Source organism: Lissotriton vulgaris, unplaced genomic scaffold (genome assembly GCF_964263255.1).
Source record: "Lissotriton vulgaris unplaced genomic scaffold, aLisVul1.2 SCAFFOLD_1053, whole genome shotgun sequence".
In the NCBI taxonomy this organism is placed as follows: domain Eukaryota; kingdom Metazoa; phylum Chordata; class Amphibia; order Caudata; family Salamandridae; genus Lissotriton; species Lissotriton vulgaris.
Window position 1 is genome coordinate 679621 of NW_028253052.1, and position 27274 is coordinate 706894.

Below are 27274 nucleotides of genomic sequence, written 5' to 3' on the forward strand. Positions count from 1 at the left end.
GTACATAGTCCTAACAGCCTCCAAAATCTCACAGCTTCATAGAGTTGGGGTACCACCGACTATATACCCTACAAAGGGCAGGAAACCGATTTTGTAGGAACGTTTTTGGCTGCTCCTTTATCTACTTCACACTACATCTGCCATAAGGAGTTGGGTCTAACTTATTTTAGTGTCTACATTTCATCAAGCTTAATTTATTATGACGTAGGAAATATCACTCGCAAGGGACTGCCTGGCTTGTGATAAGGGTTCATCTATCCCATGGTTAGCCTATGTTAAAAAATCATTTGAAGGCGATTGGTTTAACTCACGTTTTCTCAGACTCAGCATTCCACGATGTCTCTGGCAGATAGCAGATGTAGGCTGTATTACTGGGGCAGATGCAAGCAGATAGGCTGAGAGGTGAGATATCGAAACGAACAGTTGCACGCTGCTTGCATCTAAATCCTGAGACCTCTCCCACTGGCTGTGTGTGGAATACCACTGGGAATTGGGTACGTACCCTGCTATTTTGCTTCAGAGCAGATATTAAATATTCACTCTGCTTCCCTCTTGGGTATCAGTGCAGGCTTGACTCTAGAGCCTGCCCTTGCAATGGTTTTTCCAATCCGATAATGTTACACTTTCTCTTCTTCTGTGATTTTTATAATAGTTACTCTAAAATATGTTAGTCCCTTTTATAAGACTTAGGAATCCGTGGCACTGTATCCAGGACTATCACTATTTACAACACTATCTGATAAAGTGACCTGTAAATGTGTGGGCTCATTTCTTCGTGCAGCTGTACATTCATGGGGCACAATGAATTGTGACATATATTTTATAAATCTCAGAAAGTATTATGAAAATGTTGAACGACTGTCGGGCTGGTATTTTTTAAAAAAAAATTAAAAAATTAGTTTTTATTGCAGAATTACATGCGCGACATCGAGACGGGTCAACCATTACACTCATGGCATTGCATAACACATCCATTGCCGTTAAGATTGTACACAGCCATTTAGCCCACATCCCGGAGGCTGGGCGGCGTACCGGTTCTTTCCTGCAATCCGTCATGGTGGATATCTCACAGAGATGACTGGGTGACAACACAATCTAGTATCTGCTTTTTACCTCAAACTCCCCCTCCCCCACTAGCCGCTGACCAATGCAGTGAAGTCCCCTGTGTGGGCAACCCTAGTAGCAACAGTGCGCACTGCAGCGGGGCCCGGTCTGTGTCGTACTTCAGTGGCTAGCTCTAAAGACTGCCGGCCGTAACTCACTACTATTCCCAATATGCAGCCTAGTACCTCATGTCCCGTGTCCACAACCCCCGAACACTCGCTTCAGGCACTCCTCCTAATGGCCCCACGGTACCCTAGTAACACCCCTACGACCACCCCACCCTCCCAACTTGCTGCTGATACGGGCTATAAATGTCAATCGTGAAAGAAGGGTTCACCACTAGTCGGGCGTGTGCAATCTATCTTCCTATCTCCACAGAACTCCTCCCTCAGAATGTGCCTATTCTTCGTCCTCAATCAGGTAGTCTTGCAACGCCTGCACTACCACTTCCCAGGCCCTCGCCATCTCTAAGCTCTTCTCATTGTCCGTTCTAGTCGCCTGCCGCATTCTGATCACACTCTCACAGCTGGCCCACTTCAACAACTCATTCGTCCATCTCCGCACTGATGGGCCCTCTCTGGATTTCCAGTGCCAAGTAATCTCTCTCTGGGCCAGTATAAGTCCCAGGTCAATAAACTTACTCGTGACTTTTGTCTTCGCTGTGTGGGGGAACCAGAGCAGCAAGCACGCCACCATATCAAATTCCACCTCCCGATCGGTAACTACATTCAGTAGCTCTCCCACCTCCGGCCAATAATCCCCCAGCTTCAGGCACCCCCACAGCATGTGATCCAGCTCGACCTCCGGTGCCAGACACCTCGGGCAGGCCGCACCTTGCACGTGAAAGTGTCGCCTGAGTTTCCCCGGGGTCAGATAGGCTCTGTGCACTATGAAGAAGTGTACCTGTTGGAAGCGGGCGTTCCTGCTACCCTTCCACGTCTGTTTCAATATGTGACCCCAGACTGTATCTGGTATGGGCTTGCCTATGCTCTCCTCCCATTTCAATTTCAGTGTATGCAACGGCTCCAGACCCTCGTTCAGCATTCGGGACTGGAGGCAGGTCACTGCTTTAAATGTGCCCCCAGCCATCACCACATACTGACAGGCCATGGTCACATCCGGTTCTACCAGCCCACCCTTCCAATGTTTTTGAATCGCTGCAACCACCGCCGCATGCAGGAGATAGTGCCCCTCCGGGAGACCAAACTGATCTTGCAGTTCCCTGAAGGGAGCCAGCTCCCCATCTATATAGAGGTCCCCCACCATCTGTAGTCCCAGCTCCTCCCATTCTAACAACTGGGACCAATCACCCCCGTGTGGAAGCGCCGTCAGCATTCCAAGAGGTATCTCCGGAGCGTACGGCCGGGCCACCTTCGCCCGTTTCAGACTCCTCTGCCAACACAACTGAAGCGTCCTTTCCTCCATGGTGAGGGCTCCTAACTCTAGCTTCTGCTGCATTATGATATACGATAAGACATGCCGCTGGATACCTGTCCCCCTCGATTGGTCCGGGCCTCTAAATTCTCTAGCAATGCTTTGGGTCAATACCTGCAGTTGTGCCGCCAGGTAATATAGCTCAAAGTCCTGTACCGCCAGTCCTCCTTCCTGTTTGGCCTGACCAGGGTGTCCAACACCAAGTCCTCCAGCGTGTCAGGCCGCAGCCTCCATGTGGGGACTGCCGACCTCGCCTGCTGCCATTACATCCTCATTAATAAGGGGTTGTGATCAGAGATGGTTCTAGCTAAGTACTCCGTGTGTGTGATCAGTGTGGCCAGCGGCCCAACACACAGTATTGAGTCTATCCTGACATGTAATGCATGAAGAGCCGAGTAAAAGGAGTAGTCCCTAACCTCCGGATGCTGCGTTCTCCATATATCTACCAGGCCCCACCTCTCTCGCCAATCCCTCCTGTGTGTGGCCAGTCTGCGGACCGGGGAGTCAGCTAATGGTGGATGCAACCCGTCGAGCGCCACATCAGCGATTGAGTTGAAGTCCCCTCCTATAATGGTGGGACCCGCCAGGAAGTGTGCGAGCGAACCAGTGAGGCCATCAAAGAAGCGGGCCTGATCAGTGTTGGGAGCATACAAACTGCATAAGACCACATCCCTGCCGTACAGTCTCCCTTCCACTGCTACATACCGTCCTTCAGGATCCACAAGCTGGTTCGCGACCTCGAACGGGACCCCCGCTCTTACCCAAATCAGCACCCCCCTCGCAAATGCAGAGTACGTGGTGCCAAACACCTGCCCATGCCATTGTTTCTGTAATGCTGTACATTCTTGTTTAGTTAGATGAGTCTCTTGCAACATTGCAATTTGGACACCACGCCTCACCAAATAGGCATGTACCTTATACCTTCTAGACGTCGTTCGAAGTCCGCGGACATTCCATGTAACACATTTCAAATTAGGTAACGTCCCCATAGCAGTAAACTCCCCTCCAGTTCCACAATGTCCGTTGAACACCCATATCAGAGCAGCATGACCCCCCACTCAAAACACCCATGAAAACTTCCCCAACCCCACACCCCAGAACAGGACCTAATAACATAACATCAGCCCCCATCCAAACCTGTAACACAGCACACATTTTACTATTCTGTAGTCGCCACTACAGAAAGCCTAAAGGGCAACGAGAGGGTATTTCAGGGCCGACCAGGGGCAAGCCAGGCACCCGCCCCGCGCCCACGATCCCTTACTGCTTTTGCAACACAGTACCTGTCATTACGCCAATCTCCAAGGCAAGCTAGTCCCACAGGGCCAGCCAACAGAGTCCTCACCCCAGCTATCATTCGTTAAACAGTCCATCCGCCGTCTGTGGGGTGACCTTTGGACCAACAGAGCTGTCCACTTCTGAGACGTCACCTCCCGATTTCCTGCTGTCGTCTTCGGGCTCCCTTTCTGTCCGCTGCCAGCTGATCATCCCGCATCGCTCTTTTGAGTCTGTTTTTCTTGCGGATGCGTTGCGATTTTCGGATAGGGACAGATTTCGGACGCTCTCTCTCCCCCCTGTTCTGGCGGTCTATGCCAGCACGGTACAGTTCGAGCCATGACCACACTTCGTTAGGGGTCTGAAAGAATTGGGTCTTACCATCCAGGATCACTCTTAGCCTAGCCGGAAAAAGCAAGGAGTATTGGATGCCCTCTTCTCTCAGTTCCCTTTTGACGGCTAAAAAGGACGCTCTGTTCTTCTGGACCTCCTGGGTGTAGTCCGGGAAAACTGTAACTGAGCTATTGTCCACCTGGAAGGGGCCCTTCCGAATGCGCCCTCCGGATCAGCAGGTCTCGGTCCTTAAAGTGTAACAGTCTGACTACCATTGGTCTGGGTGGGCTACCCAGCATGGGTGGGCGGGCTGGGACCCTGTGCGCCCTCTCCAGGGAAAAGAAGGGCGAGAGGCCCTCCGGGGCCACTACTGTCTTAAACCAGGTCTCCATGTAGGCCACTGCATCTTCCCCCTCAACTTTCTCCGGCAGGCCCACGACCCTCACGTTATTCCGTCTATTGCGACTTTCGGAATCCTCCACTTGTTTTTCCAGCGTCGACAAGCGTCCCAGGATATCAGATAGTTTATGTTCCGCGGTCACCACCGCTGGTTTGAGCTCCTGCAGCAGCTGTTCAGAGTCCTTCACCCTATCTGAGAGTTTGGCATGGTCCGCTTTGAGTAGGCCCAATCCCGTGGCGACCTGCGCGATATCGTGGTGCAGTGACTCCTTGGTCGCAGCTATGGCCTCCAGTATTCCATCCAGTCGTTTGTTCAGCCGCTGTTCCTGTGCATCAGTGTCCGGGGCAGCCTGTGACCCACCACTCGCTTCTAGATCGCGTGTCAGGTCTGTCCTCTGCTGCCCTGGTAGGTCGCCTCCCTTAGCCGCCATCTTGGGCTCAGCGCGCACCGTCTATTGCTTGGCCCCCGGAGGGTTCCTGTCCCCGCCTCCAGCCGCTAGACGAGCAACGGGCCCCGGTATCTGCTCACTTTACAGCGATGGTGACTTCCACTCCCCTGCAGCCGCTCCCCTTCCAGGAATTCAATTGCCTACTGGTCCGGCGCACCTTCGCCTGGTTCAAAATGGCAGTCCTTTACACTCCAGCTCACCCATCTGCTTCTCAAGCCTCCCCGTAGCCCGACAGGTATCTCCCAGTGTGGTCACTTCTCAACCTCACAAGGGGGTCGTAAGGGGCTCTTTTCTAGTTCGTAGGGAGACTTACTGCGTGGGGCCGGATCAACCGGCAGAGTTCAAGAGCACCAGGTTGCAGCCTACACCAAGGCGCCACCCCTCCTCTGCCCGGCACCTCATACACTCACTCCGACGAGTCGCCTCTCCACCGCTGTGCCAGTGCGCCACCAGGAATCGCCAGGCTATTCAAGTTTGGGCCAACCGTCAGAGCCCTATCCCGAGCACCGCAGGCCCTTTTTAGGATCACCTGCAGCGGCAAACAACCAACTAAGGAGGACTTTCTCCCCCTCTCAGCGCTCCTGCCCAGTCAATGTGGGCAGCCCCGACATCAGGTGCAAGTCCACCTCTCACACCGCTTCACACCCTGCTCGCATAGGTGGCACCATGTCGAGGGTCCGCTCGTGTGAGGGTCGCGGTGTGTGAAGGGCCCCCCTCAACTGCGGGGCCGTGCACAAACAGCCGCTACGGCAATGATGGGGGATGGGCGTCCTGTCCGCCAAGAGTAAAGGTGGCACTGCGCTCTCACCGTCGCTCCCGCTGCCACGGTAATCCGCACTGCCGGGATCTCATGCTGCCCGCTCCTAGCCGGCCTCCGCCGTCACTGCAGTCCTGCTGCGGGCCGCTGCTCCTGTCTTTTCCGCTCAGCTGCTGTGGGTCCGAGCCGCCGCCATCTTAGCTCGCCTGGCCCAGGCCGTTCTCCACCCGATCTCGGCCTTCTGCACCGTCCTCAGGCCCCCCGCTGGCTCTTATTCTCGGCTCCCCACCTCCAGGACGCTGCTGGCATAAATTCCGCACCCCGACCGGTGCTTGTAGGGCGAGTCACAGGATAAGTTGCGGGATCAGGCGCGGAGCTTCAGGCTCACACCGCCATCCCGATCGGCGCCCAAACCACGCCCCCCCAGGACTGTTGGCCTGGTATGCCATTGTTTTATAGCAATGCTGCTAATACTGTTTTACTGTATGTACATTGCTCATTTTCTGCTATGTATATTTCTTATCTTGATTATTTACTTTTTATATTGTGTGTGATTTTTAACTGCTATGGATTGTCATGTCTCTTTCATGGATGTTCATCGCATCCGAATAAAGATTTACTGATTCTGATTCTTATTGAAAAACAAAACGTTATTGAAATTGAGAAACAAAGGGCCCACTAAAACACGTCCAACTGCTCATGGTCAAAACAGAAGAGAGCTAAGGGATAAACACTGCTTTCTAGAAACACTATTTGGGCTGTAAGCAAATTTCAGCATCATAGTAGGCTGCCTATCAAAGAAGTGAACAGTGAGACTTGCATGTCTGATGAAAGGTCACTCCCACCTATTGTAGCTTCCAGAAGGTGATGGCAGATAAAAGGTACAGTCTGTTACTCCAACGTGTGGGCATTGTGAGCTGCTAGTGTCTAAATACCTATCTTCAACCCTAGGAATGATTGGATGATGCCTTGAGCACCGTCGCACCAGGAAAGGTACACATGTTTCCAAATTGATACAAATGTAAATATTTCATCTGGAATTTCAAATGTCTGCAGATGCAGTTATCAGCTGTGGGAAAGTCCAGTCCTGGACCATGCTACCGAAAGACACATCACCATAGAGTAATCTTTCATTCTGAGATGTAAAGTTTAATCTGGGGTTGGTCTACATTTTGTAGTCCCATGCCCTTTTGTGACTTTCCCCATAATCAGGGACTTTACGGAAGATGTATCCAATACCGTTGATACCACAGTACCTAGAGTCATGTTGGTTGGCTTCCAATGTGATACTAAAGAGATGCTAATGAACTCTGGAGATACAGAGGGTTACCTAGTGTATTGGACAAGTTTCTGTTAAATGGGCATCTATCATTGGGAGCCTAGTGGCATCTAACCTGTGGAAGTCAGGGTAATGCCAAGCAGCCACTAGTGGCCCTACCCCTCCACAACAAAATGATATCTTGCTGAAATGTTGCAATTGGACCACAGTGTCATGCACTCTTGTTCAGTGTTTCATTTTGGTTTCACATTGTTGGCTGAAGGCACCCAACTTTTCATAAGACCACCCTATGACACCTTTTCGTCTGATAGTTATGCGAACCTCAGGGTGTACCTTTGCTGGTTATTGGATGAAAGCACCATGCTATTCATAACGGATTGTTTATAAGTCCCAGGTCGTCATTTAAAAACCTTTATTTTTCAATGTATGTTAAGTATGGTAAAGGTTCTACCGGCAGAATGCCCATACATTTTGTCCCAGTTTGCTTCATAATGATCATCGTTTACTTAAACTGGATATTTTCTGAATCTCCAAGGAGAAGGCTAAAGTGTATGTGGGGCTATGACCACATCATTTAACAGTTTTGAAGACCATGGATTTTTTTTGTTACTTAAAATGGGAGCCATGACTTGCTGTGTAGGTTCCATCCCACCATTCCTTTACCTTCTGTTTTGTAGAGAGTACCCCTTTTTCAAGATCTGGAGATGGGATAGGATCTGTATCCTGTATCAGAATCCTTCGTTCTATATGTAGGATCTGCTTACCTAACTTACTCTCAGGAGCTAAAGGTGTTATTGTTATTGTTACCAGGTCTTGTATAGCGCACAGCTGCCCCAGCAGAGGGGCGTCCCGGCGCTTTCAGCATCAGTAAGGCGGGCCAGACACCATAACAGAACAGTACCAAAAGAAGACCACAAAGGCTAAATTAGAGGAAAGAGAAAGGTTTTGATGGCTTTCCTAAAAACAAGCGGACATTCCATACTGCGTATCTGCACAGGCAAGGAGTTCCATAGCTTTGCCGCCAGGCAGAGAAAGGAACGCCCCCCCCCCCTGCATGACAGCTCTTCACCCGGGGAACACTGACCAGGTGTTGCCCCGCAGAGCGCAACTGGCGAGGGGGAACATAGGGGGTAAGCAGATTACCTAACAGGCTAGGCCTCTTAAAAAAAAGACACAAAGTCTTAAATTGGATGCGCTTTTCCATAGGAAGCCAGTGAAGTCTCCGAATAACGGCAGCCACGGGACAGAACCGTGGGAGCCCCACCAAGGTTCTGGCAGCAGAGTTTTGAACACGTAGCAGCTCGACATACCCCCACACTTTTTACCACTTACTTTGAATTAGGAGCCTTACCCAGTGCACTCGACCACCATTGCTCGCTCCACAAGCTTGCGTTCTTCCCGACCAGCAAAACCTCGGGTTTGTTAGCATTCAATTGCAAGCAGTTGGTAGCCAACCATTCTGGTACGGCCGCCAGCCCATCTCTAAACCTGGAGGCATTCGGAGAGAAGCCTTTAGCCAAGGTCACCACAAGCTGCGTGTCGTCCGCATACAAGACCATAGGTCCCACTGCCTGGCGACCGCTGCCAGAGGCTGAACATACAGATTAAATAACGAGGGACTCAACGCCGAGCACTGGGCACCCCCTGGTTGATGGGCTGGGCCTGGGAAAGAAACAAGGGGCAGAGACTCGGTAAGATCTTTCAGTCAGTAAAGATCTGAACCATTCCAGAGCCAAACTAGTCACCCCCCACCTCCAGCCGCTGTGTAAATGTGGCGTATTTGTATACGCTGTAGCAGGATACCATGCAAAACTGTGTCAAAGGTGGCACTAAGATCCTGCAGGATCAGTGCCTCCGTCTGACCGGAATCGAGAATGGCCTGCAGATATTCAGTCGTGGCTAGGAGAGCCGTCTCGGTACGGTGGCCCGTGCGGAAACGTTTTGCGATGGATCCAAGATGTTGTTGGAGTTCAAAAACTGTGTAAAGTGCGTTATTAACATGTGCCTCTGCTATCTTGGCCACCCAGGGGGGGAAGAGAAATAGGTCTGAAGTTTTCAAGCTTGGCCGGGTCAAGAGATGGTTTCTTGAGAATGGGAGCTACCCATGCCTGTTTCCACAGCGCTGGAACAGTTGCTGTGGAGAAGGAGGAATTGACTATTTGGCGTAGCGGGCCAGGAGAAGGAAGAGTGACTCCCTAAACTGCGCCAGCTTCAAAGGATCAGATGGAGAGCCAGATATAATTTTCCCACTCAACCGAGTGAGCTCATCCTATGAGATGCAAGGAATGGCTGCCAGAGTCGGCCATGGCCCGACTCTAGGAGATGAAGTGGTAAAAGGAATGGTCGCTTGTGGAAAAGACTTATAGATAGCACATACTTTCTCCACAAAATAGGTGGCTAGATCCTCACACTGCTGTGTGGATGAAATAACAGGCACAGTGGCTTTGCTAGTCCTGAGATCTTTAAGGATCTTAAAGATACATTTGGCCGGATTACGACTAATCTTAATTTCATTTGCATAGTAATCTACACGAATTTTGCAGGTAGCCTATGATAATGTTTAATCTCAGCGAGGTAGCATACTTTTTTCTTGTGATCATAATCCTTTCTCCACTCCCGTTCTGCTCTTTTACAAGCCTACAATTGGTCTATGATCTCTTTGAGGTTCCTGTTGTTTAGGGTTTGCACCTTTCTGTAAGCCGCCTACCCCCCAACCTTTTCAAGTTTAAACATTATTTTGATTGGAGTGGAGGCTTCCCTCACATGCACATTCAGTGGCAGTTCTCAGGAAGTTGTTTATCATGACCATAAACAAACTGGACGCATATAATCCCAACCACCCAGGTGTTGGGTTTGCCATGAGGGGTGGATGCCCTTCAGGTGATGATTGCTATTCCTCAGCTTCACACCCCCTGATGAGGCTATCTTTATTTGTATTATCATACACCTTGTCAGTTTGCTCACTATTATGGTACATAGTTTGTAACAGCGACATCCACACTTAAAATCATAGATCATGTATGGTGATAACTGTGTAGGGTAAACTCTTGCCTTCTCATTTTACTTGATCTCATGTTGGCTTTTAATATAGTTGATCATAGTGAACTATTCTCCATCCTGGAACATCGCATGTGGTTTCACAGCAAAGGCCTAAGTTCGTTTTTTCTCATTTCTAATCATACATTCTCAGGTGGTCAAAACTAGAAGTCACTCTTTGGAGAGTACTGATAATTTGTGTGTTTTACATCAGAAATCTATATCAGTGGCCACCATATTCAATCTGTATCTTGAGCCTTTAAGTTCTCTTTTTATAGGACCAGGAGTTTTCCTAGACCAATATGTGGATCACACTGAAACATATTTAGAAACACCCTCCGTAATTGACGTCATCACCTTAGGCACTGCCCTCACCAAATTACAATTTTAGAAGGCTGCCACCTTCCTACTGCCCAGCCCCCTGAAAATATCATTATTTATCTTGACGACAAAACAAAAGAAAACATTTGACAGATTACTTCTTTAGCTCCTACATTAAAATTTCTTAGCTTCACTTTAGACTACTTTCGTTCCATGGCTCCTCACAATAACAAAAAATGCAAAAGCAGTACATTTCACCATCACTGCCTCTAAAGAATTCTTCTAATGTCACCTGTCCAATTAAGGATAGTTTCTTATAAATTGTTTATCTCAAGATTGGATTTTGGTAATGCCATTCTAGCCAGGGTGCTTCACACATCGCTCAACCCACTTACGGCTGTCTTACACTCCACAACCATACTCTTATCGACAACTTACTTTGACTGCCAGTTGATGAACACATTAAATCTAAAATTGCAATTGAGTATCTTGCCTGCCAAGTCTGCACCTTCATAATCCTTCTTAATTGGCCAGTCTACCCTGTATCTGTCTTTGGACAAAGAGGACTAAGAAACAGGGACTTTGAAGGGTCTAAATTCAGAAGCACCCCCGCACAACAACAGTTTTTCTGGAGCAGCAATTACATTTTGTACTCTCTTTCAGCAGATCTGAGGGTCAAACCTTTGTCACTTAAAGCTCAGATGTTCCTGGTTTAGCAAACTTAAGAATGGCTTTCCCTTTAATTGTGTCTAACTACTAATGTTCTCTTTTCCTGTCTACGCATTAGTAGTAATCTGAATTTTCTATTGTTCTTATGTTCAGCGCCTATTGCATTCTTAGTTTTGGAGTGCTATCTAAAACTGTTAACTAAATAAATACATTTTACAGAAAGTTTATCAGTCCAATTATTTGCAGTGGACGTTTTTCTTTTTATTTAACAGTACACACTATCTTCATCTATGTAGTCGTAATGTTCCTTTCAGTAAAATGCTAAACGATTTGTGAGAGTAGTTGCTGCACAATGATGGCCCTTGATTGGTTGTTTTTAACTTGTGAACTGGTACAGCATTTAAAAGAAATTGTTACACACACAATATTAACATTTACACTCCTAATTTACTTCCCAAAATAACATATTTGATTGTAAAGTGTGTGCTTTGCAACAGAAGTACAAATTGCCTACCACATTATTGTTGTTGATGAGATTTTTGTATAGTCACCATAAATTGTTTTTCCCGCAGGGTCTCCAAGACATAAGTACATCAAAAGGTCATTTGGTGGTCTTTGAATGTCGCATCCGTGCAAAATCCCCCTTTCAAGTCAATTGGTACAGAGAGCATCATCCGATCATCGATTCTGCAGACTTCCGAATACTACGAAAAAGTATGTCATGTTTTTTGTTTATATTGTGTGTATATATATATATATATATATATATATATATATATATATATATATATATATATATATATATATATATATATATATATATATATATATATATATATATATATATATATATATATATATATATATATATATATATATATATATATATATATACAGTTTCACGTACTTAGCCAGTACCACTCACTCCCCACAGGCAATAACGATTAGTACTCCGTCTGTATGGTCATATTGAGGGTTTATTCATAAAACCATAAGCAATCAAAGAAACCCTACGCGTTTCGCCGGGTAACCGCCTTGCTCACGGGTAAAGCATTACTGCATGGCCATTGCTTATATTTAGTGCACGTGATTACACACGTAAACAAACAACACAGAAAGCAGACTAATACAGTTTTTTGAGTCGGCCATCTTTGAACGGGTTGTGGTAACTCATAATCCACATAAACGGTGTCTTAAATCGTTATAAGTTACAATTGGGCAACAAACAAATTGACTGTTCAAATTAATCATTGGGTGATATTACATTGTTGACAAACATTGATATATATGTCTTAAAAACGGTTCTTTGCATCTGCTACAAAGTGAAAAGCATATCCATTGATGCAAATTAAACCTGAGCACATTGTACATTTGACGCGAAACAACATGTTCTTATTGTACCTAAATTATCAAAACGTTAATCAACATGCCCATTGACTATATAAATAAAGTTGAATGATATTGACCTTAGTAATTCAGGCACACGCGTTTTGCGTGTGTGGCATACATAATACAATGTTCCAGTTAATCACCCAAACAAACAAATCAATATTGCGTGTGCCGTTCTGTTACTAAATATATCACAGTTTCTGGCAATTACTGGTGAGCCTCCTTATCATGGGCTTGTTGGTATATCAATTACATGGGTCCCAAGTGGGACAAATATCAAGCTCTTAGGCTCCTTCCTCTTGTTGACCCACTTGGGACCCATGTAATTGATATACCAACAAGCCCCTTCTTTTCGAGCTGTGAAGGAGACTAACGAGCTTCAATATATATATATATATATATATATATATTTTTTTTTTTATCTGAATTCTTTATTACTTTTTTCAAAATCAGACAAATAATGGTCATCTATCAAATGCCTTCATATAAACATAACTTGCTGATGATTCATAAAAATAATAGTAATAGGCTGATGATTCATAAAAATAATAGTAATAGGGAAGAAACACAAGAAAAAATATTTCAAGTATCACATTTACATGCATAACAAACCGAATCTGAAGAAGCATTTATCCTAATAATGTACTTCACAGCAGAAACGTGGAAAACCATATAGTCTACATTGTAGTTTGTAAAAGCAGATAAAATAGTGTGAAATCAATCTGCTAAAAGTTAACCTTGAAATAAATGCTGATTGTGTTCGTCCATATACTAAAAGTGACATAAACAATGGATATGGACTAGCCTTGAGTTCTTTGATTTAGTGTGAAATTCAGTGATCTGGTCTATGACGCACTCTGAATGTAGCAACCACATAGAGAGCATCTTGTCCCTCATTCATCAGCTCTCACTCCATACCAATGCATTTCGCCCTACAGACATTAACACACAACTGTGCCAAAATCTTTCATGCCCAGGGACTATATTTAGCTGCCCATAGACAGGGAGGAGAAATAGTGTAATAGTTAATCCATCAAAATCATTACAGTAAGTCGTACCGAGATACCTTGGTATTCTTTATTTAGCACAATTCCGTGCCTATTTTTGGAAACTGCCTATACTCCGAAAACAATAAGACTATGCAAAAAATGTTCTCTTTAGGCCTGCAGAGCAGAATACCTCCTCATTTCTTAAGGGTTGGGATTTTGTCAGTAGCAGGCTCACGAAGAGAAGTAACATGATGACAAAAGATTTCTATTTTCCAAAAGTTGTTAATGCAGAGGATTGGTACCATAGCAAAATAATATGATGAAGGTGCTATGGCACCACTAGTCGCGGTATCATAACTGTGCAGCCTCCCGTAGCTGCCCAGCTTCCCTGAGTTAACACCTTATTCGTATATGGCCCTGCCAGTTGTGCCTTCTTTCTTTTAATCCAGCTAGGGTTAGATGTCCATTTAGCTCTGGTAGTGTCTGTCACGAAAATCAATTGAACTTTACTGTTTAGAATAATTTAAGATTTCATACTGATGCACTTAATTGCTCTTAAATGCTTCCAGGCCTTGCACATTTTATCAAGTATTCATTTCATCATTGTAAGTGGTAATGAATTTGTGTGAATTGATTTTTACTTAAATGTTGGCCAACAGTATGTTTTTTTAACTTCTAGAACAGCAAAGGTCAATGTCTGTTGCATATCATATTTCCGCTTTAATAATGTTTGCATGTATTTGTGTTTTTAAATGTATGACCAGATGAGTGAAATTGTTTTGAGTAACCAATCGATAAACCTAGATTGATTGATTGACTAGCCAAGGCATCACCTTGCAACTCTCCGAAAGACTCCAGACCATTCAGAATGTAACAGCCAAACTCACTCTCAAACCTCCACTCCACATTCATATATACAAATCTCTCAAAGATCTATATTGGCTCCGTATACACAAAGGTGTTATCTTCAAGCTGCTCACACATAACTACAAAGCACTACCCAAACAAGGTGCTGCATCTTTGATGGCTGCATCAACTTCCACACCAACCAGACACCTCCACTTGGCCAACCCACTACTTGCTCGAGTCCCCCACACACGAAGAACCAGAGCCTGAGGCTGCACCTTTTCCTATCTGCCTCCTTTAGCCTGGAACAACCCCACCTAACACATCGATTTACCAACTCCTTCTTACAATTTTACAAGAAACTGAAAACCTGGCTATTCCAATAGGCCCCAGTCAGGGCATCCCTCCTCCCCTTCTTAGATGTTAGCATACCCTCTAATGTGATATGCACACCATATAAATTATCATAAGTTCGCTGGGCGCCATATGACCAGTAACACCAACAAAAACTGCCCCACTGTCATGGGAAGAGCAACAGTATGTCACATAGCACCTGAACCCATTGCAGGGCCATGGAAGAAGAGTTTGGGGTTGCAAAGTAGAATCAAGGGACATATGTTACACCACAAAACACTTATATAAATTTGTTTTTAATTTACTCTTCCCAGAGAGCCCTAAAATGTTGGTACACCTAAAAGCCTTTCTCTAAATCTCCTCAAAATCGCCTATATAGTTCTATATTTCTTTAATTCCTGCGCCTTGTTCTCTGACGTAGTTTAAACGAGGAAATGCCCAAATGAAGCCTTCAAGATAAAGTGAAGCATTGTAAGAGAAAACAATTATTGTGTCCCGCCACAAATTGCAGTAGTATATTGTAGTGCACGTGCAGAAAAAATCAAAAGCCCATTATTTAAACTGACTGATAGGCTACATTTGTATTGTGCACAGTACGCTTCAGTTTCTTTTATAGCTGATTTAAACATGCAATATTGGAGAGGCAAGTTTTAACCAAACATGATTTTCTATATGCTCAAAATATCCCATGAAATCACATATCCTTCATCTCAACATGGTGGGTAGTGAATAGTCCTCAGAACTTTAACAAGCAGCTAGAAAATGTAAATTGCAGACACTTTGCCTACACTTACGTTCTCTAGACTTTTCATAATCGGAGCTTTAAATGTAATATAAGCATTGCTTTGCTGCCCTTTGGCTAGGTTTGCACTATAGAAATAGTGCACACATACATACAAGCATACAGGCACCATAGGAGTGTAGGTACCAAGGGAACACTTTTGTGAAGGATGGAGAAGTTGTTATTTGGGATACATAATAGGGCCTTTCCAATAACATTTAATGTCTGTGTCAATCCTCAACGAGGTCCTCAGAGGCCACAATTTATTCATGTTCAGGCTCTCAAATGCTGAAGACAGACCCATAAATGCAAAATGGATATCGCCAGAACTGGCATTAGTAGATCCTTGGGATCTCTCCGATACCGTCACCCCACACAGTGATCGCTCCTGAAATACTGCCTGTACCTGCCTAAAATGACAGCCGCAACAAACCCTCCTGCGTCTCTCCTGACCTAATCTCACTCCTCCCCCTAGACCCTACCCCTCCCCACTCTACTCTTCTCCACTTTCCTGCTACTGACCTTTGCCATCACCTGTCCTGTCCCTTAGTCCCCACCCTGTTTATCTGTGAAGTTTTCCCTCGTCAATTGAGATCTAGCTATTTTGTCTGAGGCCCGATGGAGCTACCTGGTTTAGCTATAGGGGAGACAGTTCAGGGATTCCCTCCTTGGACGTTACCTACCCAGTCGGTCTTTAGACAGACTTCCTTTTGTCTCTCTTGTCGTCTCTTCCCACATCCTCCCTCTATTTATGTCTCTCCTTCTCTCCTCTCTCAATGTGTTGAGACTGAACTATTTTGTTTGATGCCCGATGGAGCTACCTGGTTTAGATATAGGGTAGATGGGCCGTGGATTCCCTCCTTGGTCGTCACCTACCCAGTCGGTCTTTAGACAGACTTCCTTTTGTCTCTCCTTGTTGTCTCTTCCCTTATCCTCCCTTTCTCACCTCCCCTTTCCCCTTCCACTACTTTTCTCTCACGATTCTCTCCTCTCCTAATGTGTTGCCTATTTTTTGGTGTATTGTATAATTGTTGAACTTTTTCTGTTACATTGTTGATTCTCATGTAAAGCGCTCTTATACCTTTGGGTCTAGCCAGCGCTATATAAAACTCTGTAAATAAATAAAATAAGTAAATAATTACATGTATTCACAATCAAATATAAATTCAGAGACTTATTGATGGAGCTTTTCCCCGGCCTCAATCCAAATCGGATATCAGAAAGTGTGGGAGTTTTCTCCGCCCATTCCTGAAGTGGAGATAATATCACCATCAATCAGTCTCTGAATTTATATCTAATTGTAAATAAATTTACTGTAGCCATACCTTGCATGTGAACCATGTGGAGGGTCATTTCTTATTTGAAGGCTTTGATCTGCCACTAATGGGCAAAAGACTTATTCCAGTCCTTCTTTATGCAGATGTTGCAGTCTTTCTTGCAAGGACTGCATTGGGCCTTTAACGCTTACTTGATTAATTCGAGAGTTTCATCGCATTGCTTCATTTAGCAACAAACCTGGGAACGTCCTATGTTACGATATTTGGCCCCAGAAACACAAAGACCAGAAAAAATATGATTTTGGGGGTTGAAATTTCAAGGGCCCTTTGTTGCCCTTATGTAGAAGTTTTGTTTGACCACAAATGTTCCTGGTCCCCTTTGATCTCTTCTAAACGACTCCACGTGAGACTAATCAGATCCAGACTGTACTTAAAATTTATGAGGCCAACTATGTGTATGCAGTGTTGTATTAGAGTGTTTTTTTAGGGTAACTGGATCGTTCATCACTCCAAGTTATAGAGAACGTCTTTTTTAAATGCCTACTTGCGTTCCCACGTTGCACGTCATCTTTTGTTTATCACGACAAATTAGATCAGAAATACATTGTTTTCATGATATTCCTTTGTCCTTTAATTAAATGGTCCTCGGTCTGGGTTAATCCAGACCCAGACCTCAATAGGCTAATTCGGAGGGACGGACTGCTTTTCTATTGAATATGCAAAATAAGATCCCATGGTTTAATTATGTGAGATCGGGCTTCCAGGCCTTTAGGCACCCGTTTTTTGTTTATGGCTCCCGATTCTTTTTTTTAAAAAGCTGACCTCGACAAAGAATGATTTTCTTGCACTTAGAAAATCCAACAGGGAGGATTATGAACTGCAGAATGGGACAGTTCGCACTTATGTTATTTTCAAAACAACTTTGTATATCAAACCTTATTTGATTTCTGTAAGTAATAGTTTCCTTCTATACCTTCTGAACAGATTTCGCCTATGTTTGATACACCATTTGCTGGCGCTCCCCAAAGACTGGTCCTTGGTCGGGGACCTTGACCCCTGCAGTTGTTACAGGTCTACGACCAAAGATAACCTTTGTTTTACTATGTTTTGTGATATTTACACTGATTTATTTACTCAGGCAAGACATGCTTTTTTTTTTTTTACAATTGTCATCTTGTGAGTGTATATGTTTTTATATTGTTGGCTTTTTAAAGGGTGCACTACAGAAGAGCCTGAGCATGGGTATTCAATTGTCGTAAGTAATTTTAGGTCGAGCCTAGAGCAGGGTATGCGCTGCTTACTCGACTTTAGTAAGGGATTTTTCAAAGTGCTACCCACAAGTTTTTGCTGGCCTGAAGCTTGCGCGCGCAGCCGCCATCTGCCTTTCTTATCTCTTTCACCGCGCTGGCCATTACTTTCACTTTCACGGACGCATCTACCTTTCTTATCTCTGCTTGTTATTCTATGGAATGCTTACCCTTCATAAATCTTTTTCGCTTCGCTCACAGCGTCACGATCGCTCACAGGCGGCGTGGTTGAATCTTTCTTGACTCTTTCACTTTTTAGTTTTCTATCGGACCTCGCGCCCCTTTCTATTATAAGTGTAGGTTTCACATTAGCTGATTTCATCATGTAATTCCGTGAGCGCGCTGATACATGGTACTCCATTTATCACAGTTAGCGCTCCTTCAAACACTAAGTAACTAGGAGGTTCTTCTCATACCACGCGCCACTATTTTTACGTAAGCCTGCATTTGAGCTTGCACTTGAATTATTCAAGCCAGTCTTCACGTTATCCGTGAGCGCGTTGCCTCATTCATCACTATTCATGTGACTCCATTAATCTTGGTTTGCGCTCCTCCAAACATTAAGTAACTTGAAGGTCCTTAGCATACCACGCGCCACTATTTCATAGTAAGCCTGCATTTGACTTCGGCTTCAAATGTAATTGCTGGCTTAGATTAAACGTGCATTAGCAGTCCTCTGCTAATTATGGCGCTCCTTTTGAAAGAATTTTTTCACTCACTTAGGTTGCCCGGTTTCATGGTATCTCCATTCCTGCCTCGCGCCTTCCTACTTCCCTTCCTGCCTCCTATTCCACCCTCCTCTTCGCTCCACGTACCTCCAGCAGCCCTCTCGTGTTTTACAGTGCCTGCTTGAGATGCCCTCGCCCCTCCTTGGGCATATCACGGTGTGTGTACTGAGAGGACGTTTTTACGGCTGGCAGCCCAGCGCTTCTCAGAGGCGCTACATGTGTAACAAGGGCGCTGGCGGCTCGGCTTTCTGGCATCTGAGCCCTCTGATCACGGAGCATCTCAGCGCCCTGATTTGGCATATCTGTTGTAGGGCAGGTTGTGGGACCCAACTCACTGGAAGTTCTAGTGAGCACAGTAGAGCCCCCTCCCACCCCCTGCTGTCACAGCTCCAGCATTTTATGGTCACCACTCCAGCATTTTATGGTCCGAATTCAGAGACAAACAGGGTTTCCCGAAATGTTGTGATTTTTGCATAGGGTTCTGGAGCTGGGTTCCGGTGCTGCTTGTGGTAAAATGCTTCGACGTCTCGTCAGCGGTAGTAATCGCTATATAAATGCAACTACAATTACTCGCCCTACCAAAGTTCACTTTCTCTGACGATGTGGCTGACTGAGATCTCAGGAGCATCTTGACCTAAGATGACTGACCCTTGTAACAAGAGCGCCCTATTCACTGCCAGACCCAGAGTCCCGTCCTCGGGTGTCCTCTTCTAAACCATGTGATCGCAAACTTAGGGAAACAGTTTCACTGAAAGAAGACTCGCCTTGGAGAACTCCTCCCCTCCATCTGAGAAGAGCGGGTCCTCCAACTGAAGAGCATGTCTCTGTTCCACCAATATCCACCCTCCCCGGTGTCTGCCTGGCGCACTAGCGCTCTGAAGTGACTGCAAGGTGTCACTTAGCACTCTGCAAAATACCCCAAATACCTGGTTTAGTAGAAGGGGGAGAGTGGCTTTGATTGGACAGGTGAGGTTAGTACGACTAACCTGTGTTTAGATAATATAGTGCTTTTTCGCCAGATAGGCTTCTTGGCTCTAGAGACAGAGATTCAGATCATAAAGTGAGCACCTAGAACTTCAGCTGACAACAAAGCGCCTCTCAGTTGCCAAGTTGAAAACCGTGGTGATGCCATTCACACATTTGTATAGCAAGCAATCTACCACTTTCATGACCTGGCTTCCAGGAGTCCAGGGGTTAACTCCACACAGTCTCCAGGTTTCTATCCCAGAAGGTGTTTGGTTTAACCCTATCTCAGTGGTGTGAAGGGATCCGCAGCTGTGTTCGATGAATTTGTTTGTTCAGTGAGCTGTGGTTGCTGGCACTGCCAGCGCTCACTGTATGTTCGCGCAGGACTCCTCTTGGAACCAGCAGCGAGTCAGACTGAGATCTTAGATATCCAGAGGAAAGAAATCCTGCTAGTTCAGCTTCAAACACCCCCCGCCATTGAAAAAATGGCTTTCCTATTTCGTCCTCTCACTCCTCACCTCCCTCTGTCGTCCGATCTCTAACCCTGTCTTTCCTCCCCACTCCCTCCCCAAAAGTCTCTCGATCCCTTTATATTTATCCCCCTACTTGCTTCTTCTCGACATCTTCTTTTTCTTTGTCTCACTCTCTCTCATGTTATGTTATGTTAAGTGCAATTTATAGAGCGCACTGACACCAAAGGCTTCCTGGCGCTGTGAGACAGAGTGAGTGAAACAGAAAGCGTGAGTGGCAAGGTTTTAACCAAGAGGAGGGAAGAGGTGGGTTTTAAGCAATTTCCTGAAGTTAAGGAGAGAAAGGGTGAATTTGATGGAAAGAGGGAGGAGATTCCAAAGCCCGGGAGCCAGACGGGAGAAGCGGCGACCACCGAATTTCTTGGTTTTGACTTTGGGGGTGACTAGTAAATGACGGTGGGCTGAACGAAGATTGCGCGTTAGTTGATGAGGAGTAATTAAAGATTTGAGAAACGCGGGGCCGGGACAGTGAAGGGCCTTGGATGTAAGGCAGGCCACTTTGAAAGCTGCCCTTTGGCCTATTGGGAGCCAGTGCAATCGGTGAAGTAAAGGTTTGGCCGATTGCCATCTGGGGGTTTTGTGAATGAGTCGGGCCGCTTGGTTCTGAACTACCTGAAGGCGGTGTAACAGGGATTGTGGGAGACCGTAGTAGAGGGAGTTGGAGAAGTCCAGCCGGGAAAGCACAAGTGCGATGACAACTTGGGTAAGTGCGGCAGACGGAAGTAGGTGGCGGACTTTACGAATCTTCCGGAGCTGGTACATGCAGGATGAGATTACCGCACCCACTTGGGCTTTAAGGGACAGTTCGGCGTCGATAATCACTCCCAGACTCTTCACTGATTTGACCGGGACTGGGGGGGCCGAGCTCCGCGGGCCAGAACTGCGGGCCCCAAAGGGCATGACTGAGTCCAGGAAGGAGAAGCTCGGTTTTCCCGGGGTTTAACTTCAGTTGGTTTTGGTTCATCCAATGCTGGATATGGATCATAACTGCATGAAAAGTTTTGATGGCAGAGGGGGAATTGAGCAGAAGGATAAGCTGTAAGTCGTGGGCGTAGTTATATACGATGATGTCCCATTTCTGGAGAGAGTGGATCAAGGGCTGGAGGTATAAGTTGAATAGAAGCGGTGAGAGGGAGGAGCCCTGGGGGACTCCACAGGTTGTGGGGGTTTTTGCTGCAGTGTAGGCGCCCAGACGAACAGCCTGAGTTCTGCCTGTTAGGAAGGACTCAATCCACTTGAGAGCGGGAACCTGGATGCCTGCCTGTCCGACACGGTGGAGGAAATTGTTGTGGTCCACCGTGTCGAACGCGGCCGACAGGTCCAGGAGCACGAGGGCTTGGGGAGACCCCGCGTCCGCATTCATCCTGAGTGTGTCCAGGACTGCCAAGATGACGGCCTCAGTGGAATGGGCAGGAGTGAAGCCGGCTTGGTTGGGTTCAAGGTGACATGAGGATTCGATAAAATTTGACAAACATCGGGTGACGTGGGCCTCCATTAATTTCGAGAAGTAGGGAAGGAGGGAGTTGGGGGCGATAGTTCGACGGTTCCAAGGGGTCGGCGCCAGGTTTCTTGAGGAGGGGCACAAGGATGGCCTCCTTAAAAGAACTAGGAACGATGCCGCTGCTGAGTAAGCCATGCAGCAGGGGTAGAATACAATCAGGTAGATTGAGGCAGATACTCCGCAGGACAGATGGCGGACAGCAATCGTTAGGGGAGCCGGATTTCACTCGAGTGGCGAGTTCCGCTAATGAGATGGGGTTCAGGGTGGGGTAAGTGGACAAGGTAGAGGTATTGTCGGAGGAGGTGTCCAATGGGTGTAGCTGGGGTAGGGGAGGTATAGAGTTTTTGTGGAGAAGTGTGGCTCAGGGGTTAGAGGCGGCAGACCTGGAGCTTGAGTTCGGCCCGGGACCAGGGTTCAATTCCCCGCCTCGGCGGGTCTTGGGCTCAAAAATTCCACGGACTTGTTAATTCTCGCTCCGGTGCCTTCTCGACTCACGGGTTCACACTCTGCGACTCTGGGCAATAGCTTGCTTAATCTCCACAACGGCCCCTCGCGGCGGGATGCCTGGCTTTCACCTTGTGGATACCCTGCCGGGGTTATCTCACAGGGGAATACCAGGACGGGTTCCCTAAGCAAGCGCTGAGATGCCCCAGGGTAAGTCGTGCGCTATATAAGTTTCATTCATTTCATTTCATTTCATTTCATTTTTGTGATCTTTTCCACAAAAAAGAGGTTGAGGGTGTCACATGCCTCTTGAGTAGGGGTCTGGGCGGTGAGGGTTCTATCTTCAGTGGTGAGCTCGTTCATCACATTGAACACCTCCTTAGACTTGTTGGCCGCTGACGAAATCCTGTTGGAAAAGTGTTGCCTTTTGGCTAGGGTGATAGCGGTTTTGTATACTCTGCGCGCAGACATGTAAGACTGCCTGGCTGTGTTGGAATAGTCACATCTCCAGGTACGCTCCAGCTGGGGCGTTTTTATTTTTTGCTGTTTAAGGTCATCAGAGAACCACCTGTGGGAGTTGTGATGCCTAGTGCGGGGGAATTTGATCAGGGGGCAAAGAGGTCGCTGGCCGACTTCAGCCAGGATCCGATGTCGTGTTCTATTCTTTCGACGTTGTCAGAGGGATTGAAGACTGGGCGGGTGTCCGCCAGGGTGATGGGGAAGCCCTGAGAGTCGTGTGTACTCCATTTTCAAGAGGAGCCGCCGGCCATCAAAGGAGCAGGAGTTCGGCCGACGACAGTGATGGTAGTGTCTACCAAGTAGTGGTCTGACCAGACACAGGGGGATATGGCTGGCTGGGACAGAGCCAGATTGCAGGTCCAAATCCGGTCCAGAATGTGGCCCTTAGTGTGTGTGGGTTGGGTAACCTGTTGGTTGAGGTTCAAGCTGTTGAGAGTCTCGAAGAGCTCTGTAGCATGGGGACCGGCGTTAGTATCACTAAACTAATAGTTCAGGTCACCGAAAAGGGCGAAACTGGAATGCTGCGTGAGTAGGTTGGAAAGTTGTTCGCTCAAGATGGTTGGGAAAGATGGCATAGGGTGTGGAGGCCGGTACAGGAGGAGGAAGGTAAGGACACCGGTGTCAGTCTCCACACTGATGAGTAAGTTATCCACCTCAGGAAGTGGAAGGGAAAAGGAGGAGAGTGATTTCAGACGTTTGGATATGATGGCTGCCACCCCACCCCCGGGCCGGTCGCCGGGATGATCGGCATGGAGAATGTAGTAGTCAGGGGGGAGGGCGGCCAGAATGTCTGGGAGGGACTCTGATGTTAACCATGTTTCCGTGAGCAGGAGCATGTCGGGGCTGCTGTCAGTCAACAGGATGAAAATATCTGCATAGTGCTTTACTAGCGAGTGGGTGTTCAAATATGACACCCTGATGGACGTTGCGTTCCTGGACAGGCTGATTGGGGGTGTGCGAGCACATGCGGAGTGTAGAGCGGGGTGCATGAGGCCGGCTATATGAATACGGCGGTTGGTGTTAGGAGATAACGGGGGCAAGATGCTGTAGCTCTCTGAGAGACTGAGAGGAGTATGAGATGGAATGGCCAGCGTGGAATGCCCTGATGCCCGGTCTGGCGCGGACGGGCGCAGACGGGCTTTCCTTAGGCGCGCCTTCGGAGCGCAATCGGCGCGCTCCTCCGCTGCGCGTCTGAAAGAGGCACAATATTTATGGGGGTGGAGGGGCGGCGTCAGGGGCGTGGCCTCCAAAGGGGCGTGGCCTCCGTCCTCGCCGAGATGGCGGTTGACGAGAAGTTTGTGGTTGAGGGGCTGTAGCAGCGCTAGATCCACTGCGCGACAGCAAATAGGTGCAGGTGAGTGCCTAGAGCAACAAGGTACAGTGACAATAGTTAACAGAAGAAAGTTTTTAAAATGGTTAAAAAAACGCTCCCGGCTTCCGCCTCAGGAGCTCTCGTCTATCTCATCCCTTTGCTTCTCCCTCCCTACCCCCAGCTCTGCTGCTGCCCTCTTCTTCCCCTATCACACTTTCCTGGTTTCCTTTTTCGTATCCCTTTATGTTAAATTGCATCTCTTACTAAACTTCACAACACCTCTGGCAAAACACTTATAAGGTCCCAGAGGCGAGACCTATTGGCTATGCCAATGTTTGTTTTCTATTAGGACTTATCCCTTCGGATTGCTTAGTGGAATCTCTGCAGATAATGCTGCATGGCTGAGAGTTTGTGCATCCACAGGTGTTAAGACTTTAAGAAAAAGCTGTGAGTGGGAGGAAGTGGAAAGTGCTATGAGGCTTTGTCCATCAGTAAGAAAGCTTATGAACAGCTGCTGCAATTAAAGTTGCTGCCTTTTGCAAGCAGTGTTGATGGACTTCACATTAGCCAGCTGGGATGAAAAGCTTGTTTAATGAACAGTGTAGAAATTAGAAGTAAAAATATTCTCGGATCCTGAAATTTGGGATGCTCGGAGGATTGGCCTGGGATAGAAAAGGAGAAGATTCCATAATGGTCGAATCAGGATTGTAGCTATCAATGACAGCTAACCAAGGTTTACATTACATATGAATTATAATAAACAATGCTTCCAAAGCAATTGGCAAGTAGAAATTCTTATATTAAAGTTGTTCTGACTTCCTTTATTTAGTACTAATAGGCCATATTTTTAGAAACACCGCTGTGTTTTGTCACCTCACTTCCTAAAAAATCCAAATATGGTGAAAACAAATACATTCCTGAGCATGGCATGAATAAGAGATTCTAGAGAACAGCTCTAATTTTGCTTATCAGATTAGCCGTCACTTTACAGTCACCTGTACTGCAAGCTATATTATTCGTGATTCACTGCACATAATATTCTGACTTGGTCTCCCTTTGGGGCCCATTGCTTATACCAACAACAGATGGAGTGAGTTCTTATTAGGAGTTCAAGTGTTGCTCGTATGGCTAGAAGTCAGAATGTCATGCACCAAAATACCATATTTCATAAATATTGTGCCGTACTTATCGTTTACAAAAACATTACCTAATTGGGTATATTTTCCTATTATTAATTCCAATTTGGCACTATTTTGTAAACAATATTTAAGACACAACATTTAGGTAAGATCACATTTTGGCTGAATACTCTGGTGCCAAAGGTGTTCTTGTGGAAATCATTCCCATTCTGGTGTGGAGTCTGTGGTTCATTTTTGGAAGATGGGTGAGGGTAATGGTGAACCACCGAACAATACAACTGACCACAGGACAGATTCAAAGATGTAGCAGGCAGGTATTTTTAAGACCTCCCACACATAAGCCCCCTCCCATCTGGGCGAGATGGGAAACAGCAACCAGCCCTGGCAGACTGCTGCTCGACCGGCCGTAGGAGCCAGGGGGGGAAGGTTGCTAGCAGGAAGCACTGCTCCCGCTTTTGTTACAGGGTGCCCATATTGCAGCACTGCTGCAAAACCGGCCCCCAGTGACAAAACTGGCCCCCACCCCTCTGGCCCACCAGGGAAATGCCCTGTGCCCGGTACCGCCAGTCAGGGCCTGCCTCTCACTCCTTATTTTCTCCATCACATTGAGCATAATATTCAGTGCTCCAGCGTTGATTGGTACTGATTTGTTTTCTTCCATTTTTCATTTCTGCAGCCTGCAGGCCAGCCCTCCCTACCACTCGGAGTCCTATTTTAGGTTTCGCCTGGCGTCCGCTGCGCAGCAGCCTTCGCGCAGGCAAAATCTTTTGAGAAGCAGTATGTGGCTTTGTCCCGCCTCTCTCTTCCATTGGCTAGCTCCATAAATGGAGGCTAGCCATTGGAAAAGAGAGATATGTCCGTCATTGTCTGAGGCGATTCGTGGGTGTTCCGTACATTTTTTCCTTCTCCGCCCCTTTTAGAACATCATTGCGGCGATGGGCGGATGTTTTTTTTTTTGCCATCATGTTTTCCTTATTTTCAAAGTGCCTTTTGCCGGAGTGGGCTGCGAGAATTAAGTTCCCAGGAAGTACTTTGAGTTTGCGATCAGGTAAGCAGCAATTTCTTTTCACTTTGTACGTCTACTCGTCTTATGTCGTCTCCGTGTTTGTTTTCCGTCTTTGCGTGTTTTGTTGCTGTCGTCTCACACTCCCCCCCTGCACAGCACAGTCACCACCTGTGCAGCGGTGCTGTGTCCGAAGCCATGCCAGCGCGCTCCCAGGAGAGCCTCTCTGCCGCCGCTGGGACGATGGATCTACCACCCTTGCAACAACAGCCCCCACCGGGTGCACCACTGGGGGGCGGGGCAGTGCCCTCCGAGGGGAACCCGTCCCTGCCCGCAGCCTCCGAGGACCCCAGAGCTGCTGAACATACCGGACCACTGCTCGGGGAGCAGGAGAAGGGGGGGCAGTTGGGGGCGGGTGTAGCCGTCCGGCGCTTTCTATGGCCCAGCAGTACTATCCTGTACGGAACAAGGAGCGGCCCCAGTACCGCTCAGCGCGGGCCTCTTTACGTCTAAAACGAGCACAGCACTTGTGAGCGGGGCTCTGTGCTGTTTAACATGAGTTTAACTGGGGTGCAAAACCGGATGAAGGTACCTCTAAAAGGGGCATGGCCTATGAAAATAAGGGTGTGGGGTACTTATGTGACCTCTATAGCGTACCACCAACTGGTATTTTGGTACAAGATTAATTAAAACATGTGAAATATAAACAGAAACTAAATGTCTGACTTGGATTACCCTAATCTTTTTCACATGACTTGTTCAGAAATTGATCTGTGTTATTGACCAGTAAAGTCAAGGATGTGATGAATACAGGACCCGACAGGGACCTTTTGCAATGCCCAGTTTTATTAACTAACGGGTCTGAGGCAGGGATGGCTTTGATGACCGTGTTGCCCCCTTCCCCCTCCCCCCAGTGCCCAACACGCTCCATGCAAGTGTGCCCACTCGTCCCAGACTCTGTCATCGAGGCCTTTGGGACACCACAGGGCTTTGGAGTCCCCGGGAATCTGCAGGATCGAAGTTTGAGACATATCAACAAGGAAGCTTTTCACTCCTGTGAGGTCAGTAGGAGCATCATTGAGTCACAACGATAAAGCGCCCACAGACACTTCCGTTTGCATGGAGCGCTACAA

The 27274-nt window shown here is 46.9% G+C and overlaps 1 protein-coding gene across 1 annotated transcript in view; it reads left to right on the forward strand.

Annotated features, from left to right (window-relative positions):
* Positions 1-27274, forward strand: part of LOC147661177 (palladin-like) — a 347061-nt gene that overhangs the window by 306260 nt on the left and 13527 nt on the right. The window contains exon 6 of the mRNA XM_086951261.1: positions 11629-11770. Coding sequence (XP_086807387.1) covers positions 11629-11770 — 142 coding nt within the window. The remainder of the gene's footprint in view (positions 1-11628; positions 11771-27274) is intronic.